Source organism: Carettochelys insculpta, chromosome 2, assembly GCF_033958435.1.
Source record: "Carettochelys insculpta isolate YL-2023 chromosome 2, ASM3395843v1, whole genome shotgun sequence".
Lineage (NCBI taxonomy): Eukaryota > Metazoa > Chordata > Testudines > Carettochelyidae > Carettochelys > Carettochelys insculpta.
This window is the reverse complement of record NC_134138.1, coordinates 236,610,146-236,623,612: the sequence shown is the minus strand read 5'-3', so window position 1 is coordinate 236,623,612 and position 13,467 is coordinate 236,610,146. Positions and strand designations below refer to the sequence as shown.

Genomic DNA, 13,467 nt, shown 5'->3' with positions numbered 1-13,467 from the left:
TATAGAAGGCAAATTTAACCAGTGAACAACCATAAGCCAAAAAGCTGTGAAACAAGAAACAAATGAAAATCAATTCAGAAAGTAACACTTCAGATTCGGAAAAAAGCATTACTTTCCTCGCTTCAATATTTATCTAATGCAATATTACCTAAAAACTTGAATATGCTATATCTATCATATTTTCTCACATATGAAGAGTATAAAAATTCACACCATCAAAAATATTACCAGTAACCAGGTGTAGGATTGTCCATGAATTTTGATATATTCTCACGGACTAAATTTTTGCTTCAAATAAGTTAAGTTTCTAGCCTGGTGACTCTGAATAGCCTTCACCTTAAAAACATATGCAGCATTGTCATTTTGACAGGTGTGAATATCTCCCATGACAAATTATCCCCATTTTAATGTAAATATTTTACATAGTTAAAAGAGAGTCTCAAAAACTAGCTAAAGCATCAGCTGCAGTGAAAAAAAATATGTAAAGTTACTCATTTGGAGTATATACATAATTAAGAATGTATTTGTTGTATATTTTGAGCTAATATTTTAAAGATTCTAAATATAGATTGCTTTAGTTGAACTGGCTAAGGAAAAACAAATCAGGCATTTGAAAACATTCTGAACACATTCCAAACCAAGCAATGGATGTCTAGTACAGGGAATTAAAGGGCTGCATTTCTGATCCTTGCACTAGATGGGGAAAATCATTAAGTGCCTAATGCAAAGGCCATCTTCCCATTGACTTCACTGAGCTCTAGATCAGGTTATAAAATCCTGGGAGCTCAGAATGCAGCAACCTGGAGAATTAAGTTCTGGTATGTGCAATTAATTGAGATTCTGAGATTGTCTTTGCTTTAGTTTCCCCATATGCAAAATGGTTAAAAGTATCACCAGTGAGCATGATGATGTGGAGGTGTATTGTTTAATGTTTAAACAAGCACTGAGATTTTGTGATGAGAGGGTTTCCTAGAGCTCCCTGCAAATTCCAAACAATATTTTTTGGTGTTCATTGGAACAAATGTTTGATGTGGTGACATGTATTACTCAGATTTTTGGAAGAAAATAAAGTCCTATACTCATCAACTACCTTCCAGTAACAAATCACTTTGACCATCTAATGCAGGAAATTCATTGAACTGACATCAGTAACTTTTGTTTTTAATCACTTGTGCATGTACTGTGTTTCCTTTGGGACCTAGTTGCGCTCATTTTTTGTTTAACCCCTGGCTGCTTTCGTAACATGCATGTTGCACACACAGGGCTACCTATCCTATTACTCTGATGTAACCATATTTCACAGATGTAATGGATGGAATTTAGCCCATGAATTAATATATGTTAAAGGCAAAAATCTGCAGTTATTACAAAGGCAAACACCATGCAGCTGTGAGCAGAGGATTTACCCAAGTAAGGCCTGCAGATGATCCTCAAAAGGTGCCAGGTATGTAATGCCCACAAAATTAATGGAACTTGGGTACCCAACTGCCTCTGAGGATTGGTGCCTTAGTGGTCAAGTTTCCTTTGTATAATAACAGTTACACCAAAGTAGGTGCTGCCTTACACTTTACGTGACACCAACAGGCAGCAAATGAATCAAAGGGATGGCTCAGTTTGAGTTGATCCTGTTTCAAGCAGGGGGCTGAACTAGGTGACCTCCTGAAGTCCCTTCCAGCCCTAGGATTCTAAGATGGACAGGGGAGGCCAGCCCCCTTCAATCTGTGTAAGCAGATGGGGCAGAATGCAGCCCCTGAAGGGGGTGTTGACCTACCTCCTGTGTCCCTTGTAATCACCTGATGGTAGCTAGATATAGATACAGGCATCTCAGGCCTGAAGGGAGCTCAGAGGGTCATCTAGTCCAGTCCCCTGTCATCTTAGCAGGGCCAAGCACCAGCTGTGACATCTATTTGCTCCAGATCCCTAAATGGTCTCCTCAAGGCCTGAACGCACAATCCTGGGTTTAGCGGGCGGGGGCTCAAATCACTGAACTATTCCTACACCCCCTCCCCCCGCGCTGGCAACGGCTGGGAAAGCCCGCAGATAACTCGGGAACACAGCGCCGCTTCCCGCGGCCCCACGAGACCTGCGTCTGGAGCGAGCGGGGTCTGGCCCCAGCCTTGGATGTCCGCCCTGGGTATTAGCAGGGGGCCGCGGCGCAGAGGGGCTCGGGCTTCCCGCCCCCAGGGAGCAGCGCGCGAGGGGACCGGACGCCTCGCTGCCCCTCGGCCACACAACGCCCGCATCGCTCGTGTCACGCGGCAGCCGGCAGAGCCCCTCCCCGCCTTCCACCCACGTCGCTACGGCGCCCGGGGAAAGAGCCGGAGCCGGAGCCGGGGCTGAGCGCGTGCCCGGCCGCAGCGGGCTGGAGGGAGGAGCGCGAGAAGCGCCTCCCGCCAGGGGCTGGAGAGGGTCGCGACGCAGCTGCCGCAGGAGGCTCGTGCCGGGAGGTGAGCGGGTCCCGGCGGAGGCGAGGGGATGCGCCCCCTCCTCCCCGCACGGCTCCCGGGGGCGGGGGCGGCTTCCGGCCAGCGCTGCCGTCCCAGCCCCGCTGGGCTCCGGGGAGGGGGGGCAGAGCCCTGCGGCCCCATCCATCCAGTGTCCCCCCCCCGCCCCTCCGCCAGCGCCACATCCCCGCGCGGCCCGGTCATGGGCGGGGGGCTCCGCCCAGCTGCCCCTCAGCACAGCAGCGCCCCGCCAGGCCTGAGGCAGCCGGTCCCTTCCCGCCCAGGAGAAAGCATCCGCGCTGGGGGCGGGGGGCTGGCGTGCAGTCAGCCTGGCACCGGACCCCGTGCAAGTCAGAGCAGGCGCCGGGTCCCTCAATGGCAGTGAGGCTCTGGCTTCTCAGGGACTGTGGCGTGATGAGAAATGGCCCTCGAGGAGGTACCGGCCAATCTGCTCTGTTGCACTCCGGGCATTTCTTCCTTGACTTCCACTGGGATCCAGCCAAGTGCAGGGCCTGGGGTGCTAGGCATTGTGCCACTCAGTGCCTGCCCTCAAAGAGTTCGCACTGTAAATAAAGCACGGGGGGGGCGGTGAGGTAAAGAGAGACCTGACTTGCCCAGGGATCAAAGGCAGAGGCAGGAATAGACTGTAGACCTCACCTGCACATAAAAATGAGCTCAATCTAGCAACCTTCCACTCCCCTGAGCATCACTGCTGTGCAGACATAACCCCCAGCCTGGACATGGCTAGATGGATGGAGGAATGCTGCCATTTACCTAGCTACCACCACTCAGAGAGAAGGGCAGAAAAACCAGTTTCGTTGTTGTAGGCTGGAGGTCTGCAACCTGCAGCTCCAGAGCTACATGCATCTCATTAAGGACTTCTTTGTGGCTCCTGATTCTCTAATTGCAAAGTAAAACAAATATATACAGTAAACCGTGAAGTAAACCTAGCTCCCTGCCACTTGCGGAACCTGGGAAACTGATCAGCCCACTAGGTCAGGTCAGTTTCCTGGCTGCTTCTCACTGCCTCCCCCCAGCTGCACAGCTGTCAGCCTGAAAGTAGGGTGACCATCCATCCCATATTTGGCAGGATGCTCCCGTATGTGAGACCCCTTTCTGTCCCTACTTACTTTTTAAAAGGGACTAATTGTCCCATATTTGGGCACACCCCTCCTGACCTTTTCCACCAGCAGCTGCTGTGTCCCGGCTAATTCCCTGGGGCTTTGAGGGAGGGCCAGTGGCTGCTGATTCCCCGGACTTCCAGGGAGGCCTGGCAGCTGCAGCTTCTCCAGGGTTCAGGGAGCGCTGGGGGCTGCGTTTCCCTAGAGTTCGGGGAGGGCCAGCAGCTGCCACCTCCTTCTTGGCTCCCTGGGGCTTGGTGGATCCAGGAGGAGTAACCCCTTCCCCACATATTTCCCTGTCCTGTATTTGGGACAGGGAGATATGGTTGCCCTATCTGACAGCCATGTGCCTGGGGGAAGGCAGGGAGAAGGGGCTGTTCTGACAGCCTCAGAGCAGCTTCAAGTTGTGCTTAACTGATGTTAAAACTGATTATGCGCAACTTGAAGCCGCATATTTCGAGGGTTTACTGTATACATATATTGCCTGTTGATTATTTTTGATAAATGGTGAACATCTAAAAGACCAAAAATGAGCAACTCATATCTTAATAGCAAACGATGTGTGATCTTGAAACATTGGATAACTCCCCCAGCGTCCTCCAGAGAGCGAAGGTTCAGAAGTGAAAGTCAGGAAGACAGTGGTACAAACACACACGTAAAGTGTGAAGATATAGAATATGTAAAAAGTTTGTGAGTGCCCCACAGTAAATACGCATCACATTACAAATCTGTGTGTGCACTGTTCTTAAAATAGGGATTACAAAAAGTAAGGTTTGATGTTATTTATTAAGAATCATCTCATATTCACATGCATTGCAGCTCTTGAAGTCTTGAGTTTTTTACCAAATTGGAAAAAATGGCTCTTCTTACCATTTTGATTGCTGACCTCTGGTGTAGGCTGTATCTGTGCTACAGGTTTGTGCCACCATACTAACTGTGGCGTAGCTGTGCTGGTGTAGTCCCTCTAGCATAGACACCGGTTTCTTACCTTAGTCTAGTTTCATAGCCTCTAGGGCACACTGCCTTTCAAATTGCACCAGTATAACCAAGAACAGACTTTGGCCCAAATTTCTATATGCAAAGTGTGAAACCACTGTGGATTTTTCTTAAGATGAAAAGACTTTTAGAGAAGATGTTTTAATTAATTGTGTTACATAAGAACGGGTTCATTGACTAGGAACTTTTCTTTCTCATTTTTTCCCCTTTCAATTTTTGACATTCTCTTATTTGTCTATTTTTTTTGTTGCTCTGTACTTTTTTCTTCTGTTTCCCCCTATTTCTGTGTCTGTTTCTTCTGTGTTTCTTTCTACATGAAGCTACAAAAGGACAATTAAAAAGGAAACAATCATCTTGAAAAGCATATTTCTGACTGAAAAATGTTGTGTTTTCCGCAGTAAAAAGTGTGAATGAAATAAGTTGACAGAAAACAAATGTTTTCAATTTGTTTGTGTACTTTGTGCATTAAGCAATATTTTTTGTATTATCAGTTTCTTTCCCCCCACCCATATAGTCAGTCAGCATCTCCCTTACTGAACCAGCCTTATCAACTTCAGTAGAAAGTCAGAAAAATATGTATATTATAGTATCCCTTTAACTAAACTTTTGCACCATTCTTCAAAGGGAAGCAGCCGAGCTGGCTTTTATATTCAAATTCGGCACATTAACACATGGTTTAAACCGGGACGGGAACTTTCTGAGTCACTATAGGAGCTCGTCTGCATACTTGGCTTAATCTAATTCTTGACCTCCCTCCCCACCCTTCCACTCTCTGGTTTGCTCACCTTGATTATCTTTCTCTGATTTGTCCTCCTTGCTTACTGTTTTTGGTTCTCTGTGCCTTAAATATTGAGTCTGTTCTGGTCTGGCTATGGTCTGAAGAAGTGGGTCTGTCCCACGAAAGCTCACCTAATAAACTATTTTGCTAGTCTTTAAAGTGCTGCTTGACTGCTTTTTGTTTTGATAGTGTATAGATTAGCACAGCTTCCCCTCTGTTACTGTCAAACATCATGTAGGACAGAGATCATGGCTATGGCTACACTAGCGAGTTTTGCCAACAAAACTTTGGTTTTTGTCAACCAACTGGTGGAATGTCCACACACAAAATACATAAGTCGGCACTTCTGCTGACAACCTTCTGCCTCTTCCAGATGAGGAAAAGCACCTTTTGTTGACAAGCTCTGGGGGGCCTTCTCTTGACAGGCAGGGCATCCAGGACAATAGGCAGATCTCTCTGCTGTGCTTCCGGGTGCCTGTTTTGTCGGGAGAGTGGCCAGGCAGTCCAGCCGTTCTGTCAGCAGAGTGGAGTGCTCTTCCAATTGGCTTTAGTGTGTTGCCAAGTTCTGTCAACAGAAGTTTTATGAGGAATTCTCTTCCAGCAGTGACTTCTGTAGACAGATTTCTATAGTGTAACCATAGCCTTAGACATTACAATGCCAGACCATATCATTTGTCCATTAATTCTGGCATATAGCCCCTTGCCTAGCACCAGAAACGTTTCCCAACATAAGACTCCAAACAAACCAAAACTTAACTAAACAAAAAGTTTATTTTTAAGACACTTAGCTGGTAAGTTGTGTAGTGTGGAAAGATTCTTTCTTATGGTAGTGAAATAATAGGTGAAACATAAGATAGGTATTTGCCTCCTGCACGACAACAAATTTTATTTAAAAAAAAATCTGTATAAAGATCCTTCTGGCTGTATTCCCATTTCTGCCAGTGCTGCTAAGAACACGAAACCATTATTTTACATGGCTGATATTGAATGCTAATTAATTTTGTGAAATTCTGCTGGGGAAATAGCTATGGGAGCTCCCTAAAGCCATCAGACACTTTTGACTCTCTCACTCTTTGGAGCACCCAAGGCAACAGCTCAAGGAATGTAGCTGTGGATGAAATATTCCTTGGAAATTATTACTGGATGCCATAACCTTAGCTTCATGAGTTTCTTAATACTTTGCATTCAGCAACATTTCCTCGAGGATGTTTTTTTCAATGCTATTTTCCAATCTCTCATTGTCGAAGCAGCTGGTGGTGGAATCTCTGAAGCCCCCAATCTTGACATCCATCTGTTGAGTACTTGATTTATGACATATGCCTTAACCTTACACAACAATATCTCAGAGCACTCCAAAAGGAAAGAATGTTGGATCAAAATTTCAGTGAAATGCTGCTTCTGTGTTAATAATGTATTCTAACAAACATAATCTTCCTTAGTTTGCACCGATATGAGTGAACCCATAACTCCTCCTCCCAAATGCTATTTGCAGTCCAGTCTCCTGCATCCCTTGATCCAACATCTTTCAGTCCCATCCTCATTCCTTGATCCTTTGTACTTCCTCATACTTTTCGTAATTATTTGGCTTTTCTCCACATCCTTATTTGCATCTTCAGAAGGTCTCAGGAACAAAAGATTTTGTCCCATGGTGATTGAAAACTGAAGAGGATGTATGCATATGGGAGTGGACAGAAGTAGAATGGGCAAGCTGTCTTGCAGAGAAATCATCACTGCATGTCCTTTCACAGCTCCCAGCATGGGCCAGATGGACATCTTGCTGCTACTTGTGCTATATATTACTATAGCTGCAGGCAAAGTGAGGGGAGCATGGAAAGTGGAGATGTTTTCATACCCATCCATCTCAAAGATGTTTGTGATTCATGCAGCCACCAGTACTACTCACAACAATAGTAGTCTTGCACTGTTCATTCAGTATTTTCAGTACTGTTGAATTTAAAATTGACTCAGAAGCATAGGCTTTGAAGGAGATGGCTTAAAAGGAAGCAGTTGCAGGTACTGCTCAGTTGCCTACAGGGACAGTTGAGTCAGCTCAGAATACATTCGAGGATGCCTTTGAGCAGTCTGTTTAAATGTTCTCTTTGTTGTTGATGGAGTCACTGCAAGCAGTAACCTTAGACTAAACCACAGCTGTTGAGATGGGCCTCATATACTACACAGAGGAAATTGGAACAGTATCAGGTGGATACTCATATGGCACCTCTTAAATGAGGGGACCATAATGTTTAATCGAGACAGTCTGACATTGCCCATGCTGCTGCTTCCTAATGTGAAACCAGCAGATGCAGAAGAATAGTGTAATGAACCACAATCCAGAACTGACGATAGTGTGCTGATATTGTCTCCTGTCCTGGCTCCTGGAGCAATGCCAGTGACCAAGCAGCGTGGTCCCTGCCACCTGGCATCTCTCTGGGGAACAGCTGCTGGCTATCCCTACCCACTGTCTTGAGCTCCCCCCATACGCACACTTTCTACCTGCCTGCCATCACTACTGCACCCCCACCCACTTGCCTGAGTCCCCTCCACTCTCTCTGCCCTTACTCCCGCACCCCCTACACTCCATGCACTGAAGGAGCCAAGCAGCAACAGGTAAATCTATTATAATTTCAAAAAGGCTGATCAGGAATTAACTACAGTACAGTAATAACATAATTAAAGTATCCCGATGGGTTAATTCCTTGAATTGGTCAATTTCATATCATGTACTGCAAAAGAACTGTGGAGGCACATTAAAGAGACACTTGCAGCTGAGTGTGAGAGAGAAGCTTTAGGGGCAGTACTGTTTTCCTCATTCCCCTAAAGCATCTTGTTCAGTGTTAGAAGAAAATTACTTTTGGGGTGTTTTTTTTGTTTTTTTTTGTTCAGTTTTTTTTTGGTTTGTGTTTGTTTGTTTTTGCCGTTGTTGCCTAACATTCAGCATCTCTGGAAAAATCAGGCCAAAGCCGGATGTTGAGCTCCAGTACAGCCGTACTTCAATGTTTCTTCCATTGTTGCAGTGTTGAGTGAAAGGGTAATACAGAGGGATGTCACGCTGAATCCGTTGGCCACTCTGCTTATTCAGAGCAAGTAAAATATCATTAGTCAGTAAGAAGTGGTTTCTTTGTTAGAAGAAAGTGATATGATGTTTTGCCTGAATTGTCATACAGCCAGGTGTGGTAGATATATTTGAATGACAATGTAATTCTCAGTTTGGCGTGTACCCAGGACCAAGAATGATTTTGCAGCTGTTTTATCTGGATATAGGGTTGTAAGACACTGATTTCAGAAAGCAAGATTAATTAAAGGGATTTCACTCTTTAGAAAAGTCTTAGACTGTAAGCTCTTTAGGGCAGAGGCTATCTTTTTTGCTCCAGTACTACAAAGTCACGAACGCTACTGCGAGTTTTCATCATGACAATTCATCATGACAAATCAGTTGTCATAATAAAATACACAAAGGTTTTGTACCTAGTTCTCATAGTAATGTTCCCAGGAACAGTAATCATCATTCTAAAAAGGGGGTAACTGAGATACAGAATGATTAAGTGTAGCATTTTCAAACTTGGATCCCCCAACATCGGGCATGTAAAGCCATTCTGAGGCACCTAGTTATTCCGTGATGAAGTCAATAGCATTTCCTGAAACTTATCTGAATAACCTAAAAACATGATGGGTGATCAAGAGCAGAATGTAACCCATTGTCTGTCATCCATATGTGAGAGCTCCCTTTGATCATTAAGCACTGGTTTCCTCATGCTCTCTCTCATAACTGTTAACCCAAAAGCCTTCTCCCCAGCATTTTGTCCCCATCTGAGACAGCACTGACTCTGCATCTTGTTTAAAATACCTTTGAAAATATGTATTTTCTTCCATGCCTGTACTTCTAAATTTCTTTCTTACTTTCCTTCCTTTGTTCTTTTATGTCTGCAACTATATTATTTAACAGCTTGAAACATTTTGTATTTCAGTTTGTTTCACTGTGGCTGTATAGAATAAAAGTGATTAGTGCCTCCTTTTAAAGAAGAGTAAATCAGTTAAATTAGACCTGCCAAATTTGCTTTAAAGTATATTTAGATGTTACTAGTGCCTTGTAAAAATGTGTAACGCTGCATATTTTCTTTTTGTTTTCTCTAATAGGGAATCATTGTAAGCTTGTTATCTTCGAAATATGGAATCAATCTCTATGATGGGAAGTCCTAAAAGCATCAACGAAACCTTCTTACCAAATGGTGTTAATAGTATCAAGGACGCCAGTAAAATCACAATAGGCATAATTGGAAGTGGAGACTTTGCCAAGTCCCTGACCATTAGGCTTATAAAATGTGGATACCATGTGGTCTTGGGAAGCAGAAATCCTAAATTTGCTGCTGAGTTCTTCCCACATGTGGTTGATGTTACTCATCATGAAGATGCTGTAGCAAAAACTAACATCATTTTTGTTGCCATACACAGAGAACATTATGCCTCTTTGTGGGACCTCAAGCACTTACTTGTAGGTAAAATCCTTGTAGATGTGAGCAACAATACGAGGGTGGATCAGTATCCAGAATCCAATGCAGAGTATTTGGCCTCCCTGTTCCCAGAGTCATTGGTTGTCAAAGGATTTAATGTCATCTCAGCATGGGCACTGCAGTTAGGACCAAAGGATGCCAGCAGACAGGTACTCTTTGTGTTTGATTTTATGTAGTATGTGTGCAGGATGAAAACTACAGTAACGCTAATAACTCCTCCTTGGTGTCAGCTGTCAGAATCAACACTTACTTTTACCAGAAACATTATTTTCATAATTTTGTCCCTGACACCTAACAAGGGAAGAAGACCCATTTCTTGCAGTGCTCTGTTCTAGGTGTAAGTGACACTATCCAACTGTTCAAGAGACATTACAGGAAATAAGTGGATGATCTAATTTAAAGTAATTTACTTTCAAGATGGCAGCGTAGATGTAATTAAAGGCATAGTTTGTCTTGCAGGGCTGATCTTCAACTGTCCTGAACTCCAACACTTGAAGTAAAGGTGCAAGGTAGACGTAGCTCTCAGCTACCTTTAATCTGCTCCCAGCTTTAGGGACCATTCACTAGCACATCATGTCAAACACCGTTCCTACATACCTTCAGTGTTCCCCAGAATGCCCCATGTACAAATCAGAGGAGCAGATAAAGGAATCTTCATCTGCCTGTTAAAGCAGTTTTATGTTTTCTTTCCACTGCTGGGGAAGCTGAAGATGACCTAAGCAAGGCCATAAAGTTGGTACTTGATAACTTTGCTGGTTATAGTGCAGCATGAGAAGTAACTAACCTAGCACAATTCCCATAGCCAAGGTTGAGTTTTTAAATCTGGCACTTAGAAAGCGACTATCTACCTATTTTTTTTAAACTGAGTACATTGATATGGAATATCCTTTAATTAGATTTGGGCTGTGTATACACGTGCCCCAAACTTTGAAATGGCCATGCAAATGGCCATTTCGAAGTTTACTAATGAAGCGCTGAAATGCATATTCAGCGCTTCATTAGCATGCGGGCGGCAGCGGCGCTTCGAAATTGACGAGCCTTGCCGCCGCACGGCGCGTCCAGATGGGGCTCCTTTTCGAAAGGACCCCGCCTACTTCGAAGTCCCCTTATTCCCACGAGCTGACCGGAATAAGGGGACTTCGAAGTAGGTGGGGTCCTTTCGAAAAGGAGCCCCGTCTGGACAAGACGCGCGGCGGCAAGGCTCGTCAATTTCGAAGCGCCGCTGCCGCCCGCATGCTAATGAAGCGCTGAATATGCATTTCAGCGCTTCATTAGTAAACTTCGAAATGGCCATTTGCATGGCCATTTCGAAGTTTGGGGCACGTGTAGACACAGCCGTAGAGACATAGAATAAAATATACAGACATAGAATAAAAATGGAAACCCCCTCCCACAAACATACATCATTTTACAGACACACTTCTAAAAGTGCAACTGTTCTTTATTTAGTTATTTTATTAAACCTCAGTCTAAGTTGCACTCAAAGCTTATCATCAGTGAATTAAAAGGATGCTCAACTGCTCAACCGTGTAACAGCAGACTTTTTAAAATATAATGAAATAGCCCTTTGATCTTGCTTCTTTCTTACTAAGCCATCCCTACTTTTTTAGGACCCTGGGCTGTGAAATGCAGCTCAAATTATTGTGCAAAGTCTGAGTAGTTAAAAAACAGAGGACACATGAGTCTTCTGCTTTGTTGTATGTTGTTACTGCAGCTGTCCTGTGCCATTTGGGAGGCTATGTTTTTAAGTGGTCCCTTAGTTTCTAACGTGACTTTAGCCATTGGCTCAAAATTTATACTAATCCTGTAGACATTTTAGTATTGTGAGTACTGGGCATCTTGAAACTAGTTTATATTAAGTCAGATTATATACAATCTTTTTGTTTAGATTACCTTGTTGTTTAGTCATCTTTCATATTTTAATTCCACACGGCAGCCTTGAAATTGTTGATTTAATCTGTAAAGTCTTCTCTCCAATTACAAATAATTGATTTGATTTTTCCAACAGGTCTTTATATGCGGTAACAATGTTCAGGCTCGCCATCAAGTTATTGAACTTGCCCGACAGCTAAATTTTATTCCTGTTGATTTGGGGGCATTGTCTTCTTCAAGGGAGATTGAAAACTTACCTCTGCGACTGTTCACACTGTGGAAAGGGCCAGTAGTGGTGGCTGTTAGTCTGGCTACTTTTTTTTTCATCTATTCTTTCATCAGAGATATAGTACATCCATATGTGAAAAACCAGCAGAGTGACTTCTACAAGATTCCCATTGAGATTGTGAACAAGACTTTACCAGTTGTTGCTATTACTTTGCTGTCTCTGGTGTATTTCTCAGGACTTCTGGCAGCTGCTTATCAGCTTTATTATGGCACTAAGTATAGGCGACTTCCTCCCTGGCTGGAGAGTTGGTTACAGTGTAGGAAACAGCTTGGACTACTCAGTTTTTTCTTTGCTACAGTGCATGTGGCTTATAGCCTCTGCTTACCTATGAGAAGGTCAGAACGATACTTATTTCTTAATATGGCCTATCAGCAGGTAAGGAACATAAATACCATTTTTCATCTAACGGCAGAAGAGTGAGTCAGAATGCTTTGATTGTGTTTACATAACCTATGTCAGTATCTTTGAATATAGTTTCAATGGAAAACATTTTGTTGTACATTGTCACTGATTATTGGCCAATGGGAAGAGGGTACAAAGAGCCCCTCTATCTTGTGACATGCCTCAGATGGGCTCAGCCACAATCAAGTCCCTACAGTAAAAGTCCAACATTTGTTCCCTTTTTTATTCCCCACCAGGCATGAACATTACCCGAGAGAGGGTGGGGAACAGGCAAAAGTAGAAGAACACTGCCAGTTTTTATCATCTTGGGATGTAGGGGGCTGAATGATAATTTGTATGAAAGCTAAATAATCTAGCAAGTTGTTTTAATCTCAGAAGTAGAGAGATGTGTTGCTGAAAAGGTTTTTCATGTACAGACTATACATGAGGATCTCTCACTGCATCCTGGAAGGCAGACATCTTTGGACAGCTGTTTAAGAGCATGCCGCAACACTAAACAACAGTGTAGGAAGGGGCAGGCAAGATCTTCCGGCCAACTAAACCTTTTAATCGAGCCCATGGCTTGCCCCAGTGGTAGAGAGCAGTGCCACTCAATACGGCTGGCTGCTGCCTCTGGCTCTGTACTGCGGAGTGGGGGAGAGCTTTGCATTCTTCCCCCTCCCCCAGCAAAATCTCTCAGCTCCTATTGGCTGGAAGCTGGGGGTAGGGGCAGGGCAGCACAATTTCTCAGCTCCCATTGACCAGTTTCCAGCCAACAGGAATTAAAAGATTTTGCTCAGAGGCAGGGACAGCACGTGAAGCCCTACTGCCACAGCTCAGAGAGCCATGTAGACCAGCCATTGGGCTGGGGCTGCTGACAGGCAGGGAAACATGCTTGAGAGTTGCTAGCCAGGAGGTGCTTGGGTAAGCACCTCCTATCCAATGCCTGCCTCTGGCACCACACCCCAACTCCCTCCCAGATCTTGCACACTCTCCCCCATGTCTCCTCCATGCCACAATTCTCTCCTGCATCCATACCCCCTCCCTGTCTCTGCACACCAATCTCTTGCCCCAGGTT

General features: G+C 44.3%; 1 protein-coding gene across 1 annotated transcript in view; it reads left to right on the top strand.

The window, feature by feature from the left end:
- Positions 1-2,301: 2,301 nt before the first annotated feature.
- Positions 2,302-13,467, top strand: part of STEAP2 (STEAP2 metalloreductase) — a 33,124-nt gene continuing 21,958 nt past the window's right edge. The window contains exons 1-3 of the mRNA XM_074984767.1: positions 2,302-2,447; positions 9,474-9,996; positions 11,856-12,383. Of these exons, the coding sequence (XP_074840868.1) occupies positions 9,505-9,996; positions 11,856-12,383 (1,020 nt within the window). The 5' untranslated portion in view covers positions 2,302-2,447; positions 9,474-9,504. The remainder of the gene's footprint in view (positions 2,448-9,473; positions 9,997-11,855; positions 12,384-13,467) is intronic.